General features: G+C 46.1%; 1 protein-coding gene across 1 annotated transcript in view; it reads right to left on the reverse strand.

Moving 5' to 3' along the window:
• Window positions 1-15,228, reverse strand: part of MDGA2 (MAM domain containing glycosylphosphatidylinositol anchor 2) — a 202,464-nt gene that overhangs the window by 110,919 nt on the left and 76,317 nt on the right. The window contains exons 3-4 of the mRNA XM_053945724.1: window positions 11,961-12,135; window positions 168-364 (exon numbers count right to left, since the gene is read on the reverse strand). Coding sequence (XP_053801699.1) covers window positions 168-364; window positions 11,961-12,135 — 372 coding nt within the window. The remainder of the gene's footprint in view (window positions 1-167; window positions 365-11,960; window positions 12,136-15,228) is intronic.

The raw sequence follows: 15,228 nt of genomic DNA on the forward strand, positions 1-15,228 counted from the left end.
AATCTAAATACATTTTATGCCAGCAAATCTATTAACAACACCCAGGAGTGTTTGGGTGGGGCATCATCCTCTGGAGGCCGTCCCCAATCCCCACCCCACAAATCCAGCGGGCAGATCCCATTACAAAGCCTCAAGATGGAAAAAAAATTCCGGGTTTTTAGGCCTACCTGGGTAAAGAAGGGCTCGTAGATCTCCACTCCCTTGTCGGAGCCCTGCAGCAGCACCTCCTGGCCGCGGCGCCAGCTGTAGCGCACGGGCGGGTTGGAGTTGGCCACGCACCTGAGGAACACGGTCTTCTCATAATAAAACTGCTCCTTGGCTTCCCCGATGCTCTGGTGGACCGTGACTATGGGATCATCCAAATCTGGGAAAAAAACGGGCAGGGACAACCAAGTTTAAGCCAGGCCTTAGCCGACCCGACAACAGCGCGCCACCGGGAACTTCCCGCGACGCCTCATAACTAGTCAAGGGTAAAACAGAGACAAAACAGCTCGAAAAGCCCCAGATTTTAGGAATTTTGCAGAAAAAGTCAAGTTTAGGATTTATTTCCTGCTCCCCAACTGGATCTCCTTCAAAACTCACATTTTTAGGCAGAACAACACAGCCAATCTCATGCTAATGTCAATCATATTTCTATTATAGTGCAATGATTACCGTGGTTTGGTCTGGTTCGCAGCTTTACTCCTTGTTTCTTCTAACTCTTTTCCACAAAATTATAAAGCTTTGGCAATAAATAGACAGCCTGATTTGCATCCAAATGGCAGGATCCAGGAGTCCATGGATCATGTGTACGCAGCTGTTTGCTTTAAAAGCGGCAATTTAAGGCAGCAATTTAATGCAGATTCCCTGCTTTTAGTTACAGACATTTAACTTCCAGCAGGTAAATTCATCCCGGGCTTTGGAACACATTTCTCTTGATTAAAATACAGATATCGGATAATTACTCCCACTGCAGCAACTCCAAGAAAATGAGATGCCCACAATGAGGAATTGGCCTCCGCAAGAAATAAAAACACAATAGCCCTTGGAATATGAGGATACAAAAGTAATTAATTTGGGCTTTATCCCACCAGGAAAAAAAAAAAAGATTCCTGGTCTGAGGGGTTTTCTGAACTTTGTCTGGAGGGACAATTTTATTGAGGAAAGAAAGAAATGGAACAAGGGAAAAAACAAGGAAAGCAAAGGATGTTTTTCCTAAGTACTGGTTAAAAACACACAACTTCCAAATGACCACTCTCACAGCCAGGAATTCCTTCCCAATATCCCATCAATCCTGGCTCTCTGGCAGTGGGAAGTTATTCCCCCTTCTCCTGTCCTTCCATCCCTGGAAGCTAATGGTTTAGGTGGGAAGAACATTGAAGTCCATCCCACTGTCCCAGGCTGCTCCAAGCCCCAATGTCCAGCCTTGCACTGGACACTGCCAGGGATCCAGGGGCAGCCACAGCTTCTCCAGAAATTCCATCCCAGCCCCTCCCCACCATCCCAGCCAGGAATTCCTTCCCGATATCCAACCTAAATCTCCCCTTTTCTATCTTAAAACCATTCCCTGGCTCCTGTCCCTCCATCCCTTGTCCCCAGTCCCTCTCCAGCTCTCCTGGAGCCCCTCCAGGCCCTGCAAGGGACTCTGAGCTCTCCCTGGAGCCTTCTCCTCTCCAGGGGAACATTCCCAGCTCTCCCAGCCTGGCTCCAGAGGGGCTCTAGCCCTCAGAGTGTCTCCACGATCTCTCCAACAATTGCTTGGAACAAGCAAACATTGCCATGTTTTTATTGTGCTGGAATCCTGGACTCAGCATTCCAGGTGATCCCTCCAAGCACACAGGAACACAACATTCCATGTGCAACTCAGCCTTGGCTGCAACCATTCCAGAACCTTCTCAGCACTGCTTATTCCTTAAAATTCCTTAAAACCCTTTGGGTGGGGTATTTATCTCCAGATTTTACATGGGAAGTCTGGTGTGAGTAATCACCAAAATGCTGGTTCATCGGGTTTATTTGAGGCCAAATTTCAGTGAAATGGAGGACGGGGTTCTCAAATCTTCAAGTCACCAAAAGGAACCAGTCAAAGGCACCCTCAAATCCCTCTGCAAAGGTGGAGAATCCGGGAATTGTTGAGGTTGGAAAAGCCCCCTGAGATCACCAAATCCAACCGTCACCCACCACCACATTCATCACTAAACCACGGCCTCCAGAGCCACATCCACAACTGGTTGAACTTTCCCGGCAGTGCTGACTCCACCCCTTCCCTAACAGCCTCTTCCAAAGCTTGACAATCCATGGAATTCTTCAGGAAGAACTTTGTTCATAAAATAAATAGATTAGAACGCATAAGAATTCCATGTTGAAAAGCAATTTCCAGCCAAGCCTAAAAACTAAAAATTCATCTTAAGTCTAAAAATTCATCTTGAGCTGCTCTGTTTCTATTTGCATAAGAAGATGAAGCTGGAGAGTCTCTTCATTAATTAGAAACAAAAACTCTTCCAAAATTCCCAACAATTCCAGCAATAATACCTCATAAGGGGGCACGGATTTTAAATAAATGTTACCTTCGTCCCCCCACTCCAAAACATTTAATTTAAGATCACAGAAGAAAATCATGGATCTGCAGCTCCAAATTAGGATGGCATTTCCTAATGAGACCTCAGTTTTGTTCAAAAGGTTATTTGAAATCACGGCAGTCAGTGCTTGAAAAGGGTTGAGAGTGCTCAGGAATTCTGGCTTCTCCTCATGACATTGAAAGCAAAAAGGAGAAAATTAACTCGCTGCAATTTTTAGGGTCAAACTCATGAGTTTCGATGGAGAACAGAACGTTTCCCACATTGATTCCCAGGTTATCCCTATTAAAGCACATCCCTGGATGGCAAACAAGGAGCCATGAGCTCCATCACCAAGTCCTGGGATGCTCTTCCAATCTCTGACCCTCGGATGAAGGTGAATCCTTGGAAAAAACACCAGAGAGGTCCAAATCTGGGCTCAGCTTCATTTCCATGAAGTTACTCAAGGCAAGCAGAGGAAATCCCTTAAAACCTGGAACCAGGACAGAAACCAGGACTGAAACCACGTCCATCGCTGGCTGCAAGAGCAGGAGAGCTGTTTCCAGGGCAAAACTCCTTCTCGTCCAACCCATCCCTGTGAGACAAATTCCTGAGTGCTCTGTCCAGCTCCAGACATGGATAAAATGGAACAATGCAGGGAAGGCCACCAAGGTGACTGGGGGCCATCCAGATCCTCAGGGAGCTGGGCTTGGCCAACCTGGAGATGGTTGGATCAAGGCAAAATCCAATTTCTGTCTTCAAAAGCCAACCAGGGACTCCTGGAGAAGACGAAGACGAAGGAAAAGCTGGGATGAAGAGCAGATGGAATTTCTGTCTTCAGCTTGCTACACCAGAAAGTTCTAGAGAAGGTGAAAAACTCTTCTTGGAGGTGCAGAGGAAAGGACCAAGAGGCTGCACCAAGAGAAACTTCTCCTGGATATAAGGAAAACAAATTCCCTGTGTAATCAGACAAGTGTCCAGAGGGGCCATGGGATACTTGGAGACATCCAAAGCTTGGTTGGACAGAGTCCTGAGGAATCTGACCTTGCAGGTGGCCCTGGTTTGAGGAGGGGGTTGGACAAGAGGTCATTTTAGAGAAATTATTCCAAATCACCCCATGATTCCAGGAGCTGTGATGTCATCACCTGCTTGTCCAATCTGCCCTCTTGGAACAGGTCCATGCTGGATCATGGAAACACTGAATGGTTTGGGTTGGAAGGGACCTTAAGTCCCATCCCATTCTACCCCTGCCATGGCAGGGACACCTCCCACTGTCCCAGGCTGCTCCAGCCCCAGTGTCCAACCTGGCCTTGGGCACTGCCAGGGATCCAGGGGCAGCCACAGCTGCTCTGGCAATTCCAGCCCCGCCAGGAATTCCCAATTCCCAATCTCCCACCCATCCCTGCCCTCTGGCACTGGGAGCCATTCCCTGGCTCCTGTCCCTCCATCCCTTGTCCCCAGTCCCTCTCCAGCTAATCCTTTCCAAGCCCTGAACTACGGCAAGGGATGGATTTTGATAGGAATATCGGGAAAGCTCCAAGAAATCCAAGTTGGGAATGGAACTGCAGCAAAGCCTCTGCCAAAGCATTTCATAATGGTCAATTAATGGAAAATTCCCACTGCAGAACCTGATGGATTTTTTTTTTTTCCAACGGCAGTGCTGGAAAGATCCCGACAGCTGCAGCAAAGCCAAAGCAGAAGCAGTACCAGGAGGGTGAAGAATGCTCCCAATTTTTGGGAGATATCCCTGAACATTCCCAGTGCTGGGAAGGGCCGCACAAATGCGTGACTGGCTGGTTACATAAGGCTGGGCTTTGCTCAGGCCGTGTCAGAGCTGGAAAAGAGAAAAAACAGGGAAAATATGGTGTTTGGACAAAGGATTCTGCAGGGATATTGCAGGGAAACTCCAAAATTCCCTGCCTTTAGCTAGGTAGGTTAAAGCCACCTGATGCCAGTGCTCATGGAAGTTCTGCAGAATTCCGGCTCCAATTCTGATTCAATCAGCACTAATTGATTTTCAATTTTCTAAACAGATTTTAAACCCCCCCCCTTCTTAAAGCTGTGTGCGTGTGGGTGGCTGGGGGTGGTTGTTCTTTTCCAGCAGCACGGGAATATCCAGGGGCTTGGAAGGCTGGGAGGGAAGGGAAGGGCTTGGAATGGTCACCCAGAGAAGCCCCTGGATCCCTGGAAGTGTCCAAGGCCAGGTTGGATGAGACTTGGGGCAGCCTGGGACAGTGGAAGGTGTCCCTGTCCATGGCAGGGATGGGATGGGATTTAAGGTCCCTTCCATCCCAAAGCATTCCAGATACAATAATTTCAAATGCCACGCAAAAATAAACCTATAAAGATTTAACATTGGGAAGCTCAACGAGATGCATCTCTTCACTGTTTTACAAGAAAGGGAAAAAAATATCCTAAAATTTTCATTTTGGGTTGATGAAATTATGAGGAGTCACCAGATTAAATCAATCTTTAAATCAAACTGAACTCATGGGTGCTGCTACACGGTTAAAGTCTCTTAATCAACCTGAAAATAATTACAGAAAGATGTTTCCCACAGAGGTTTGTGCCACCATCAGGTTCAATTTCTCAGTCTGTAATCTCTGAATTGAACCAAGCACTCCCCAAAACCCAGATGGGCCAGGCATGGTAAACACTGGACTGGAAGAATTCCCCTCACACATCCCTAAGCTCTTGAACAAATGGAAAACTCAACCTAAGCTGATCAAAATGGGTCTAATCCAAATTCCCTGGGAATTGCATCATCGCGGTAGAGCGGAGGTGCACGGAAGTGTGGCAGACGTCGTTAAAATCCTCCTTGTGCAGAATTCCAAAGGCATTGAGCTGTCTGGGAGTGCGAAACAGGGATCACGATCCCCGCAGCCCTGACCTGAGCTACTCACAAAGACGAACAGCTTGGCAGGATCCAGGCTGGATTTGCTGGATCATCTCCTCCAAGCTGCTGGGCCTGCAGTTTGCTGATTTCATTTGTTAATTAGCTGCCTTTGTCTTCAGATGTTCGGAGCAGGCGGGATAAGAATAAAACACATCTGGGAAAGGGTTGGGAACGGCTTCATCCCGGCGGGCAGAGCGGAGACAGCGGTGACGCATCGCTGAGCTGGAGTTATTCAGCTCCCGAGTTATCCCTAAATGTGAAAGTCCTGTTTTTTCCATGTTATGTTTCCTCCGGGAGTCATTCAGCTCCTAAGTTATCTTTAAATGTGAAAGTCCCGTGTTTTCCAAGTTATTTTCCCTCCTTGGCCCAGCACAAGCTTTCAACCATGGAATCACTGAGGTTGGAAAAGAGTTTAGGATCATCGAGGCCCAACTGTGCCCGATGGCCACCTTGTCACCAGCCCAGAGCTCTGAGGGCCAAGGCCACCCCTGCCCCATGTCCTCAGGTGCCACATCCACGTGGATTTCAAATCCCCCCAGGCATGGGGACTCCACCCTGTACCTGTGCCACAGCTGGGGAATGCTTTTAGGGGAAGAAATTTTCCCAAATATCCAATCTAAAGCTCACAGAATCCCTGAGGTTGGAAAAGAGCTCCAAGATCAGAGTCCCAGCTGTGCCCAATGCCCACCTTGTCCCCAGCCCAGAGCTCTGAGTGCCACCTCCAGGAATTCCTTGGACACCTCCAGGGATGGGCACTCCAACCCTCCCTGGGCAATTCCAAGGCCTGAGCGCCCTTTCCATGGGGAAATTCCTGCTGATCCCACCCTGAGCCTGCCCTGGCCCAGCCCGAGGCCGTTCCCTCTCCTCCTGTCCCTGTTCCCTGGAGCAGAGCCCGACACCCCCGGCTGTCCCCTCCTGGCAGGAGCTGTGCAGAGCCACAAGGTCCCCCCTGAGCCTCCTTTGCTCCAGGCTCAGCCCCTTCCCAGCTCCCTCAGGAATTCTCCAGCCCCTTCCCAGCTCCCTCAGGAATTCTCCAGCCCCTTCCCAGCTCCCTCAGGAATTCTCCAGCCCCTTCCCAGCTCCCTCAGCCCCTCCTGGTGCTCCAGACCCTTCCCAGCTCCTTTAGCTGCTCCTCATCAGATTTATTCTCAATAACTCGCAGAATTCCGGAATGTTTTGGGTTAGAAGGAAGGAACTTAAAGCCCACCCAGTGCCACCCCTGCCATGAGCAGGGACACCTCCTGCTCCAAACTCTGTCCAACCTGGCCTGGAACACTTCCAGGGATGAAGCAGTGTCAGCTTCTCTATCAAGGCAGCTTTGAAATGCTTTCTGTGGGATATAAACCTCAAAAAATTAAATTAATTTCTCTATTTCTTGCATCCTACAGAAAGAAAAACGAGCTCTCCCGCTCTCCACCCCTTCACGTGTCCAGTGTGGACACACAACAGCTCTAACCAAGCTGGAAAGACGGGAATTGAGCTATTCCCAGCTCCATGTGAGCTATTTTCCCCTCTCCAGCCCTTTCAATGAGATTTATTCTGCATCTGCAGTGCTGCATGTGCAGAACAGCCCCGGCACTGAAAACAAGGAGCATTTCCAGCTGCTGGAAGGAAGCAAATGTTCCCTCCTTGTTCCCACGATGAGGAGCGTGACCCTGGGAGCCCCCTGAGGAGCTTCCATCGATTTCCAATGGAATTTCAGGAGGATCAGAGCCCTGCCAGGAGGCTGTTAACACACTCCAACACAAAAGGACAAAGCAAACTACTTCGGTACCAACAATCCCCACACAGCTCCAGCCTGTGATGCTTTCCTGAGGGTTCAAGCTACAACAGAATTCCAAAAAGAAAACTATAATGAGCTCTCGGCGATGGGATTTTATGGAGAAGATGTTTTCTCCCCTCTTTTAATGAGGTTATAAATACACCTGGCTGGAAATATGAGCATGTCCTGGGGATGGCACAGGGGGTGCAGCACTACAGGAGGGATTTCCTTCTCCAAGGACACCAAACAGAGCCAATTCCCATCGTTTCTGAGGCTGGATTAGCACTGGAACCCCCAGGGAGCAGGCAGGTTCTCTACACTAACAGAACAAACAACCACATCCACGACAATGCTGGACTTCCACAGGGATGGGAGGAGCCCTGAGGAGAAAGATTGGGAATGTTGGGGGATCAGAGGCTGGACATGACCGGGAATTGTGCCCTGGGCTGATCCCTCAGCGTGGGATTCTGCCCCTCTCCCCCGCCCAGGTGAGACCCCACCTGCAGAGCTGCTCCAGCCCTGGATCCAACAGCAGGAGGACGTGGAGCTGCTGGAGAGATCCAGAGGAATCCATGGAACAACTCCAAGGGCTGGAGCACCTCTGGAGCCATGCTGGGAGAGCTGGGAATGCTCCCCTGGAGAGGAGAAGCTCCAGGGAGAGCTCAGAGCCCCTTGCAGGGCCTGGAGGGGCTCCAGGAGAGCTGGAGAGGGACTGGGGACAAGGGATGGAGGGACAGGACCCAGGGAATGGCTCCCAGTGCCAGAGGGCAGGGATGGGTGGGAGATTGGGAACTGGGAATTCCTGGCTGGGCTGGAATTGCCAGAGCAGCTGTGGCTGCCCCTGGATCCCTGGCAGTGCCCAAGGCCAGGTTGGACACTGGGGCTGGAGCAGCCTGGGACAGTGGAAGTGTCCCTGCCATGGCAGGGGTGGGAATGGGATGGGATTTAGGGTCCCTTCCAACCCAAACCATCCCATGGTTCCATGATTCTTTGGGCATATGCACAGATGGAAAAGGATCAGTGGATTTTCCCAATCACCAGGAGTCAGAAACTCACACAGAACGAGGCACATCCAAGAATTCCCAGCAGAGGTTCCCAGCTCCAGGGAATCGCCTGAAACTGCCCCAGGAAACACTGGAAAAGTGATGGAATAATGGGAATTTCTGGGACCATGTCGCCCTAGTTATCAAGAGTTTTCTAAAGCCTTCTGAGTTTACATTCTTGTAGAGAACTTTCTCACACAACTTTCTGTAAACAACCTGTTGTTTTGCATTCTTTCATAGAGGCGGAGAAATTTGATGTACAGGTGGTTTGTCCAGTGTCGTTGGAGAGGTGGCACGTTCACCCTCCAATCCACTGGCACCTTTTGAGAACTATGAAAGATTGGAGTCAGAAAAAATAAATGAGTCTCTTCATCATGACCAAGGCTGTGGTGCGTGGTTTTTGCTTGTGTCATTTGGTGACAGGACCACTGTGCAGGAAGGATTTCATTTACTCCCACACTCAGAATCAATGCCTGGAGTACAGGATCCTAACCTGGTCTTGTGCTTTTAAGCAACATTAAATAATTAAAAGGCAACAAACATGAATTAATTAAGGGTAAGGAAAAAGAATCAATTAAAGGGCAAAGAAAAGTCCAACAGGAAACTCTTCCACACTGGAAAATTAACTCGGGATCTGAGTTTGCTGGACAAGATATAACAAGCACAAAACATCGAATTTTTCCAAAAAGAACATTTAATAATTATAATTTTGAATAAAATTTTAAAATAAGAAAAAAAAATTAAAAATATAAGAAGTTTAAATTTGTTTGAAATGAAATAGATTTATATAAAAGTAAATCTAAAATAAGAATAAAATTGAATAATAAATACATTATATTTACAGCCTATAGATTATTATTGGCTGTAAGCAGCACATGAGGGAAATCAGTACAGAAGAGCTCTTTTGGCTCCAGGGAATATAAATATAAGGAATAAAAATAGCTGGAAATGGAAGGAAACCCAATTCAGTTTGGGGAAGAACCAGACTGGTTTTTTTTTTGGAAAATGAAGCAGCTGAACAGAAAAACTTGGGCAGAGAGAGGGTTCCTCAAGGCTCCATGATCAGATGGTTTTTAGGGGGAAAAAAAGTCATTAAATTGATTTTTAATAGAGCAGCAAAGGAAAAAATCAACCCTAAAACGCAGACAGAGCCATGAGATAAAAGAGGTCAAGCTAAACCTGTGGCGTGGTCAATTCAAAAATGAAATTCCATGGAAAAATGCAATCAGAGTTGCTTTTAAAATTCCAGATCATTATCATTAAATCAAGTATACTCGAATCAAGACATGGAGTCATTGAAAGCATTTTTAATCCCATTTCCATTAGGCTCTTCCCGAATTTACTTTGGATCCCCACCGTGCTGGAAAATCCAGATGGACCAGGAGCCCCCACCAAAAAAAAATGTGGAATAAACAAGATTTAAATCCACTCTGACACTGCAGGGACTGAGATTTTTTAACAGTAATTTTGGGTTATTAATTCCTTCTGTACCTGCATCATTTTCCCAAAAATAAAGCAGGAAAAATGGATTTCCCCAGCCAGGAGAAACAGGCATTGATGCCAAAGGCCACCTGACGTGTTCGATGTGGAATAATTGTTACAAATTGGGAGTATTCATGTCTTAAGTCAGTAATTATTGGTTTCATAATCCCAAACCTAATTAATGCTCGTTCCTCCACTTCTTAAATGACAGAAACTTAATTTTGTGGAATTAATGAACAACAAACTGGGTTAGGAAAGTCTGGTTTTAGAGCACATCCATTTCTACTTAGAGAATTTTTTTTTCCAGAGGCTCCTTAAAAGGTTTAAATAAATCCCTGTTAAAAGGGAAATTCAGAATTGAGTGTAAGTAGTAAGGAGGGCTCCTGGTGAGATCCCACTGCTCTCTCCCTGCCTTATTCTGGATTTTAAATGGTGTAAAAGGAGAATAAATATATTTGCATGGAGAAAAAAAAAAAGAAATAGTTGATTATTTCTTCATTTATAATAAACAAGGGAGTGCAGAGTGGGTGGTGGAGATGATCCAGGGGTTGGAGCACTTCTCCTATGAGGAAAGCTTGGGAGAATTGGGAATATTTACATGGAAAAGGCTCCAGGGAGAGCTCAGAGCCCCTTGCAGGGCCTGGAGGAGCTCCAGGAGAGCTGGAGAGGGACTGGGAACAAGGGATGGAGGGACAGGAGCCAGGGAATGGCTCCCAGTGCCAGGGGGCAGGGATGGATGGGAGATTGGGAATTGGGAATTCCTGGCTGGGCTGGAATTGCCAGAGCAGCTGTGGCTGCCCCTGGATCCCTGGCAGTGCCCAAGGCCAGGTTGGACACTGGGGCTGGAGCAGCCTGGGACAGTGGGAGGTGTCCCTGCCATGGCAGGGGTGGGATGGGATGGGATTTAAGGTCCCTTCCATCCCAAACCATTCCAGGATTTTAGGAGTGCACCCAAAGCAAATTTCACAGTCCAGAGTCCAGAGGAGGCTCCAGAATGACCCAAGGGATGGAGCAGCTCTGGTGGAAGAGCTGGGAACGTTCACCTGGAGAAGAGAAGGCTCCAGGGAGACCCCAGAGCCCCTTGCAGGGCCTGAAGCAATCCCAATCCTTTGCACTTCTCACTGCAATCCCAATCCTTTGTATTCCTCACCACAATCCCAATCTTTCCTATTTTTTTCATCCAATTCCAATCCTTCACATTTTCAGTGAAATTGGAATGTTTCTTATCTTTCACCATAACCCCAACCCTTCACATTTTTCCCTGCAATCCACATCCTTCAGACTTTTCCCTGCAATCCACATCTTCTACATTTTCTCTCCAACCCCAGCCCTCCACATTTTTCACCACAATCCCAATCTTTCACACTTTTCCCTGCAATCCCAATTCTTTACATTCTTCACCTCCAAATCCTCCACATTTTCTCCTGCAATCCCAATCCTTTGTGTTTCTCATTGCAACCCTATTTTTTTCCTATTTTTAGCTGCAATCCAAATCTTTCACATTTTTCACTGAAATCCAAATATTTCTGATTTTTAACATCCATCACATTTTCCCTTCATTCCTAATCCTCCAAATTTTTCCTTGCAATCTACATCCTTCATATTTTTCACTGCAATCCCAATCCTTCATATTTTGCACCACAGTCCCAATCCTTCACACCCTTCACCACAATCCTAATCCTTCATATCTTGCCACAATCCCAACCCTTCACATTGTTCACTGAAATCCAAACCCTTCATATTTTTCACTCCAATCAAAATCCTCCACATTTTTCACTGCAATCCCATTCCTTTACATTTCTCACTACAATCCCAATCTTTCCTATTTTTCCCTGCAATCCCAACCCTTCACATCCTTCACCACAATCCCAGTCCTTCACATTTCCCTTGCAGTCCAAATCCATCACGTTTTTCAGCACAATCCCAGTCGTTCACATTTTTCACCGCGATCCCAACCTTCATATTTTCACTCCAATCCACATCCTTCACATTTTTTCCCTGCAATCCCAATCCTTCACAGTTTTCCCTGCAATTCCAGTCCTTCACATCCTTCACCACAATCCCAATCATCCACATCTTTCCCTGCAAGCCCAACCCTTCACATTCTTCCGACCGTAAAAATTCCGCGAACCCGCGGCATCCACCATTAAAATCGGGATTCACAAGGAGCGAACGTTTCTTGGGAACAACAGATCTTTTAAGGCATTCCTAAAGGACCAAAGGCAGAATTCCAAGGATTTACTCACAGTACACGTCCACTCGGATGGATTTGATGGCCGGGGAGCCCAGGCCGTTCTCAGCCTTGCAGTAGTAGCGGCCTCCCTGGTGTCTCTGGATGTTGGAAATCCTCAGGGTTTCGTTGAAGACACTGGAATCTTGGAATCTGTCAGAGGCACTTCCTGCTGTTTTGGTCCACCTGATCTGAGCAAGCACCAAAAACCAGGATTACCTTTAGGTCTGGAAAATCGACAGTCTAAAACTCAGCATCAAAATCCAGGATTACTTCAGGTCTGGAAAATCGACAGTCTAAAACTCAGCATCAAAATCCAGGATTACCTTTAGGTCTGGAAAATCAACAGTCTAAAACTCAGCATCAAAATCCAGGATTACTTCAGGTCTGGAAAATGGGCACAGTTTAAAACTCAGCACCAAAATCCAGGATTACCTTTAGGTCTGGAAAATCAACAGTCTAAAACTCAGCATCAAAATCCAGGATTACTTCAGGTCTGGAAAATGGGCACAGTCTAAAACTCACCAAAATCCAGGATTACTTCAGGTCTGGAAAATGGGCAGAGTCTAAAACTTGTCACCAAAATTCAGGACTACCCTTAGGTCTAGAAAATGGGCACAGTCTAAAACTCAGAACCAAAAACCAGGACTGATTAAGTCTGGAAGATGGGCACAGTCTAAAACTCGTCGCCAAACCATGGGATTTGTGTGGGTGGCACCAGGATTTCACCTTGGATGACTCAGGGAAATTCCCAAGAAACTCAACAGCTCACGGGAACAAACACTTCACCCAGGAGTCCCTGAGGAGTTGCATTTCATGGAATCGTGGAATGGTTTGGGTTGGAGGAGTTTAAAGATCCTGTTCCAGGCCCTGCCATGGCAGGGACACCTCCCACTATCCCAAGTTGCTCCAAGCCTTGAACATTCCCAGGGATTTCAGATCTGTGGGATTTGAGGCTGCCTGTGATGGGTCTGGGAGGATAAATGAATTCATATTTCCATTTTTTTCCTGATGGTTTTATTATTATTGTAATCACAGAATGACAGAATGGTTTAGGTGGGAAGGGACCTTAAATCCCATCTGATTCCAACCCCTGGACACCTCCCACCGTGCCAGGATGCTCCAAACCCCAGTTCTCCAGGAGAGCTGGAGAGGGACTGGGGACAAGGGATGGAGGGACAGGAGCCAGGGAATGGCTCCCAGTGCCAGAGGGCAGGGATGGATGGGAGATTGGGAATTGGGAATTCCTGGCTGGGATGGAATTCCCAGATTTGCAGTGGCTGTCCCTGGATCCCTGGCAGTGCCCAAGGCCAGGTTGGACACTGGGGCTTGGAGCAGCCTGGGACAGTGGAAGATGGAATGGGATAGGGGCTGCAGTGGGATGGGATTTAAGGTCCCTTCCAAGCCAAACCATTCCAGGATTCTGCGATTCCATGATCACAGGGAATGGCCTCCCATTTCCAGAGGATACATTCCCTTTATGGGCCAACTCATGTCCTTGGAATTGCACATCCCAACACTTCCTTTTTTCCCAGGGAAAGCACAATTTTTTTCCTGCTCCAAGGAAAAGCCGGCAGTGACCAGGCAGGACAGGAGCATCGGGTTTCTGTGCCAAGGATCCCAAGGAAATTGCTCTTTTCCAGCTCAGTTGTTGTAACACACTGGGAAAAGGAGATTTCCTTTTATTTCCCAGCAGAGGAAAACTCTGGAAAATCATGGAAAAAATCAGCAGCAAACCCACAAAGCTACAACTCCTATGGAAGAATTTCTGTGGGTTTTTTTTTCACTTTATTCCCAAAGATTCCAGAGTAATCCTGAGACTGGAATCTGGGGATGACTCCAAAAATAAATAAAATCAATTAAATAAAAACAATTTAAAAAAATCCATTCCTTCACCTTTGAACTCAGATTTTACACATTGGCATCCAAACTCTGGAAAATCAGGCAGATATCCAAGAGGTCTGAATCCCAAAAATTCGGGATTTGGCTTTGGAATGGCAGAGGAAACTTTCCTTACCCTTCAAGGCTGAAAGTCCAAATATTACTGGAAAAATAAAGGGATTTTAAGAAATTGCTGAATAATTTAAAGGTCTTTTAATTAACGGATCCTGAAGGAAAAAAATATTTCATTCTTAGGTAAACTGGTAAAACTTCAGTGAAAAAATGGTTTAAAATAAAAAAATTATAAAATAAAAAAATTATAAAATTCCTTTTTTACCCTGCTCAGTTGGATCAGTCTTTTTTTTTTTTTTTTACTGGAAAAGCAGGATTTAGAGAAACACTCACAAATTCTCTTCTAAAAAATATTGGAATAACCTGGCCAATTATTAATTGCAGCAATTAATCTTCAATTAATTTGAATTATTTTGATTCCAATGTTGTTCCTTAGGACTTCCCGATGTTTCCCTGCTTCCAAAAAATTAACACTTTAATCCTGAATAATCCATAAACATTTTTTCTATCAATATCCAACTGAAGAACGATGGATTTTCCATCCTGCATGGCTGGAAAATGCCTTTTTCAGCATTACCTGGGAGCTGAGGTCAGGAATTTCACTGAGTTTTTTTCAGGATTATTTGAACCTTCCTAATGGGAATTTCTGGACTGGCATCTACCTAAATTATCCCAGGAATTTGATGAAATTATCTGAACAGCTCCAAATTTTGTGTATTTTTTTAAATTCTCCCTGCTTTTTTTTTTTCAGCGACTTTAATTAATTTTTTTTAATTTCACCTTCATAATAAAGATTAATAAATAACAAATAATTTAAGGGCAGAAAGAAGCAGACAAAGCTCCATTGGAATTCCTAATGATTCCTTTTTATGGAGGCTTTCCAATGCTGGAATTCCATGTCAAACCCCTGGAATCACAAACACATCCTCATAACTTCAATGCCTGGGAGTTCCCTGGAATTCTTTAAAGGCAAATAAATGCGACATATTTTGTCATTTTGAGCTTCTAAACCAGCACAAAATAAAGCCTGGGGATGAGAACTCCATAAAATCCAAATCCAGACTCTTATTTCCCTTGTGGACCAGTCTAAATCCTATTTTTTTTTTTTTTTTCCCACGGACAGAAGATGTTGCTGTTGTTGCCATTCAGGTTCAGGAATTGATCAAATCCTCACATGTTTGGGGGGAAAAAAAAAGCTGAGGTTTAATTAAACCCGCAGGATTTAGGAGCTGTTCCAGAGGAAAGAGCTAAAACCAGGAAGGAATGGCACTGGGAAAGCTGGAAAGAAGGGAATTAGATCCAAGGATGAGGCAATTCCAGGAGTTCTGTGC

This window comes from Vidua chalybeata, chromosome 6, assembly GCF_026979565.1.
Source record: "Vidua chalybeata isolate OUT-0048 chromosome 6, bVidCha1 merged haplotype, whole genome shotgun sequence".
Classification (NCBI taxonomy): Eukaryota; Metazoa; Chordata; class Aves; order Passeriformes; family Viduidae; genus Vidua; species Vidua chalybeata.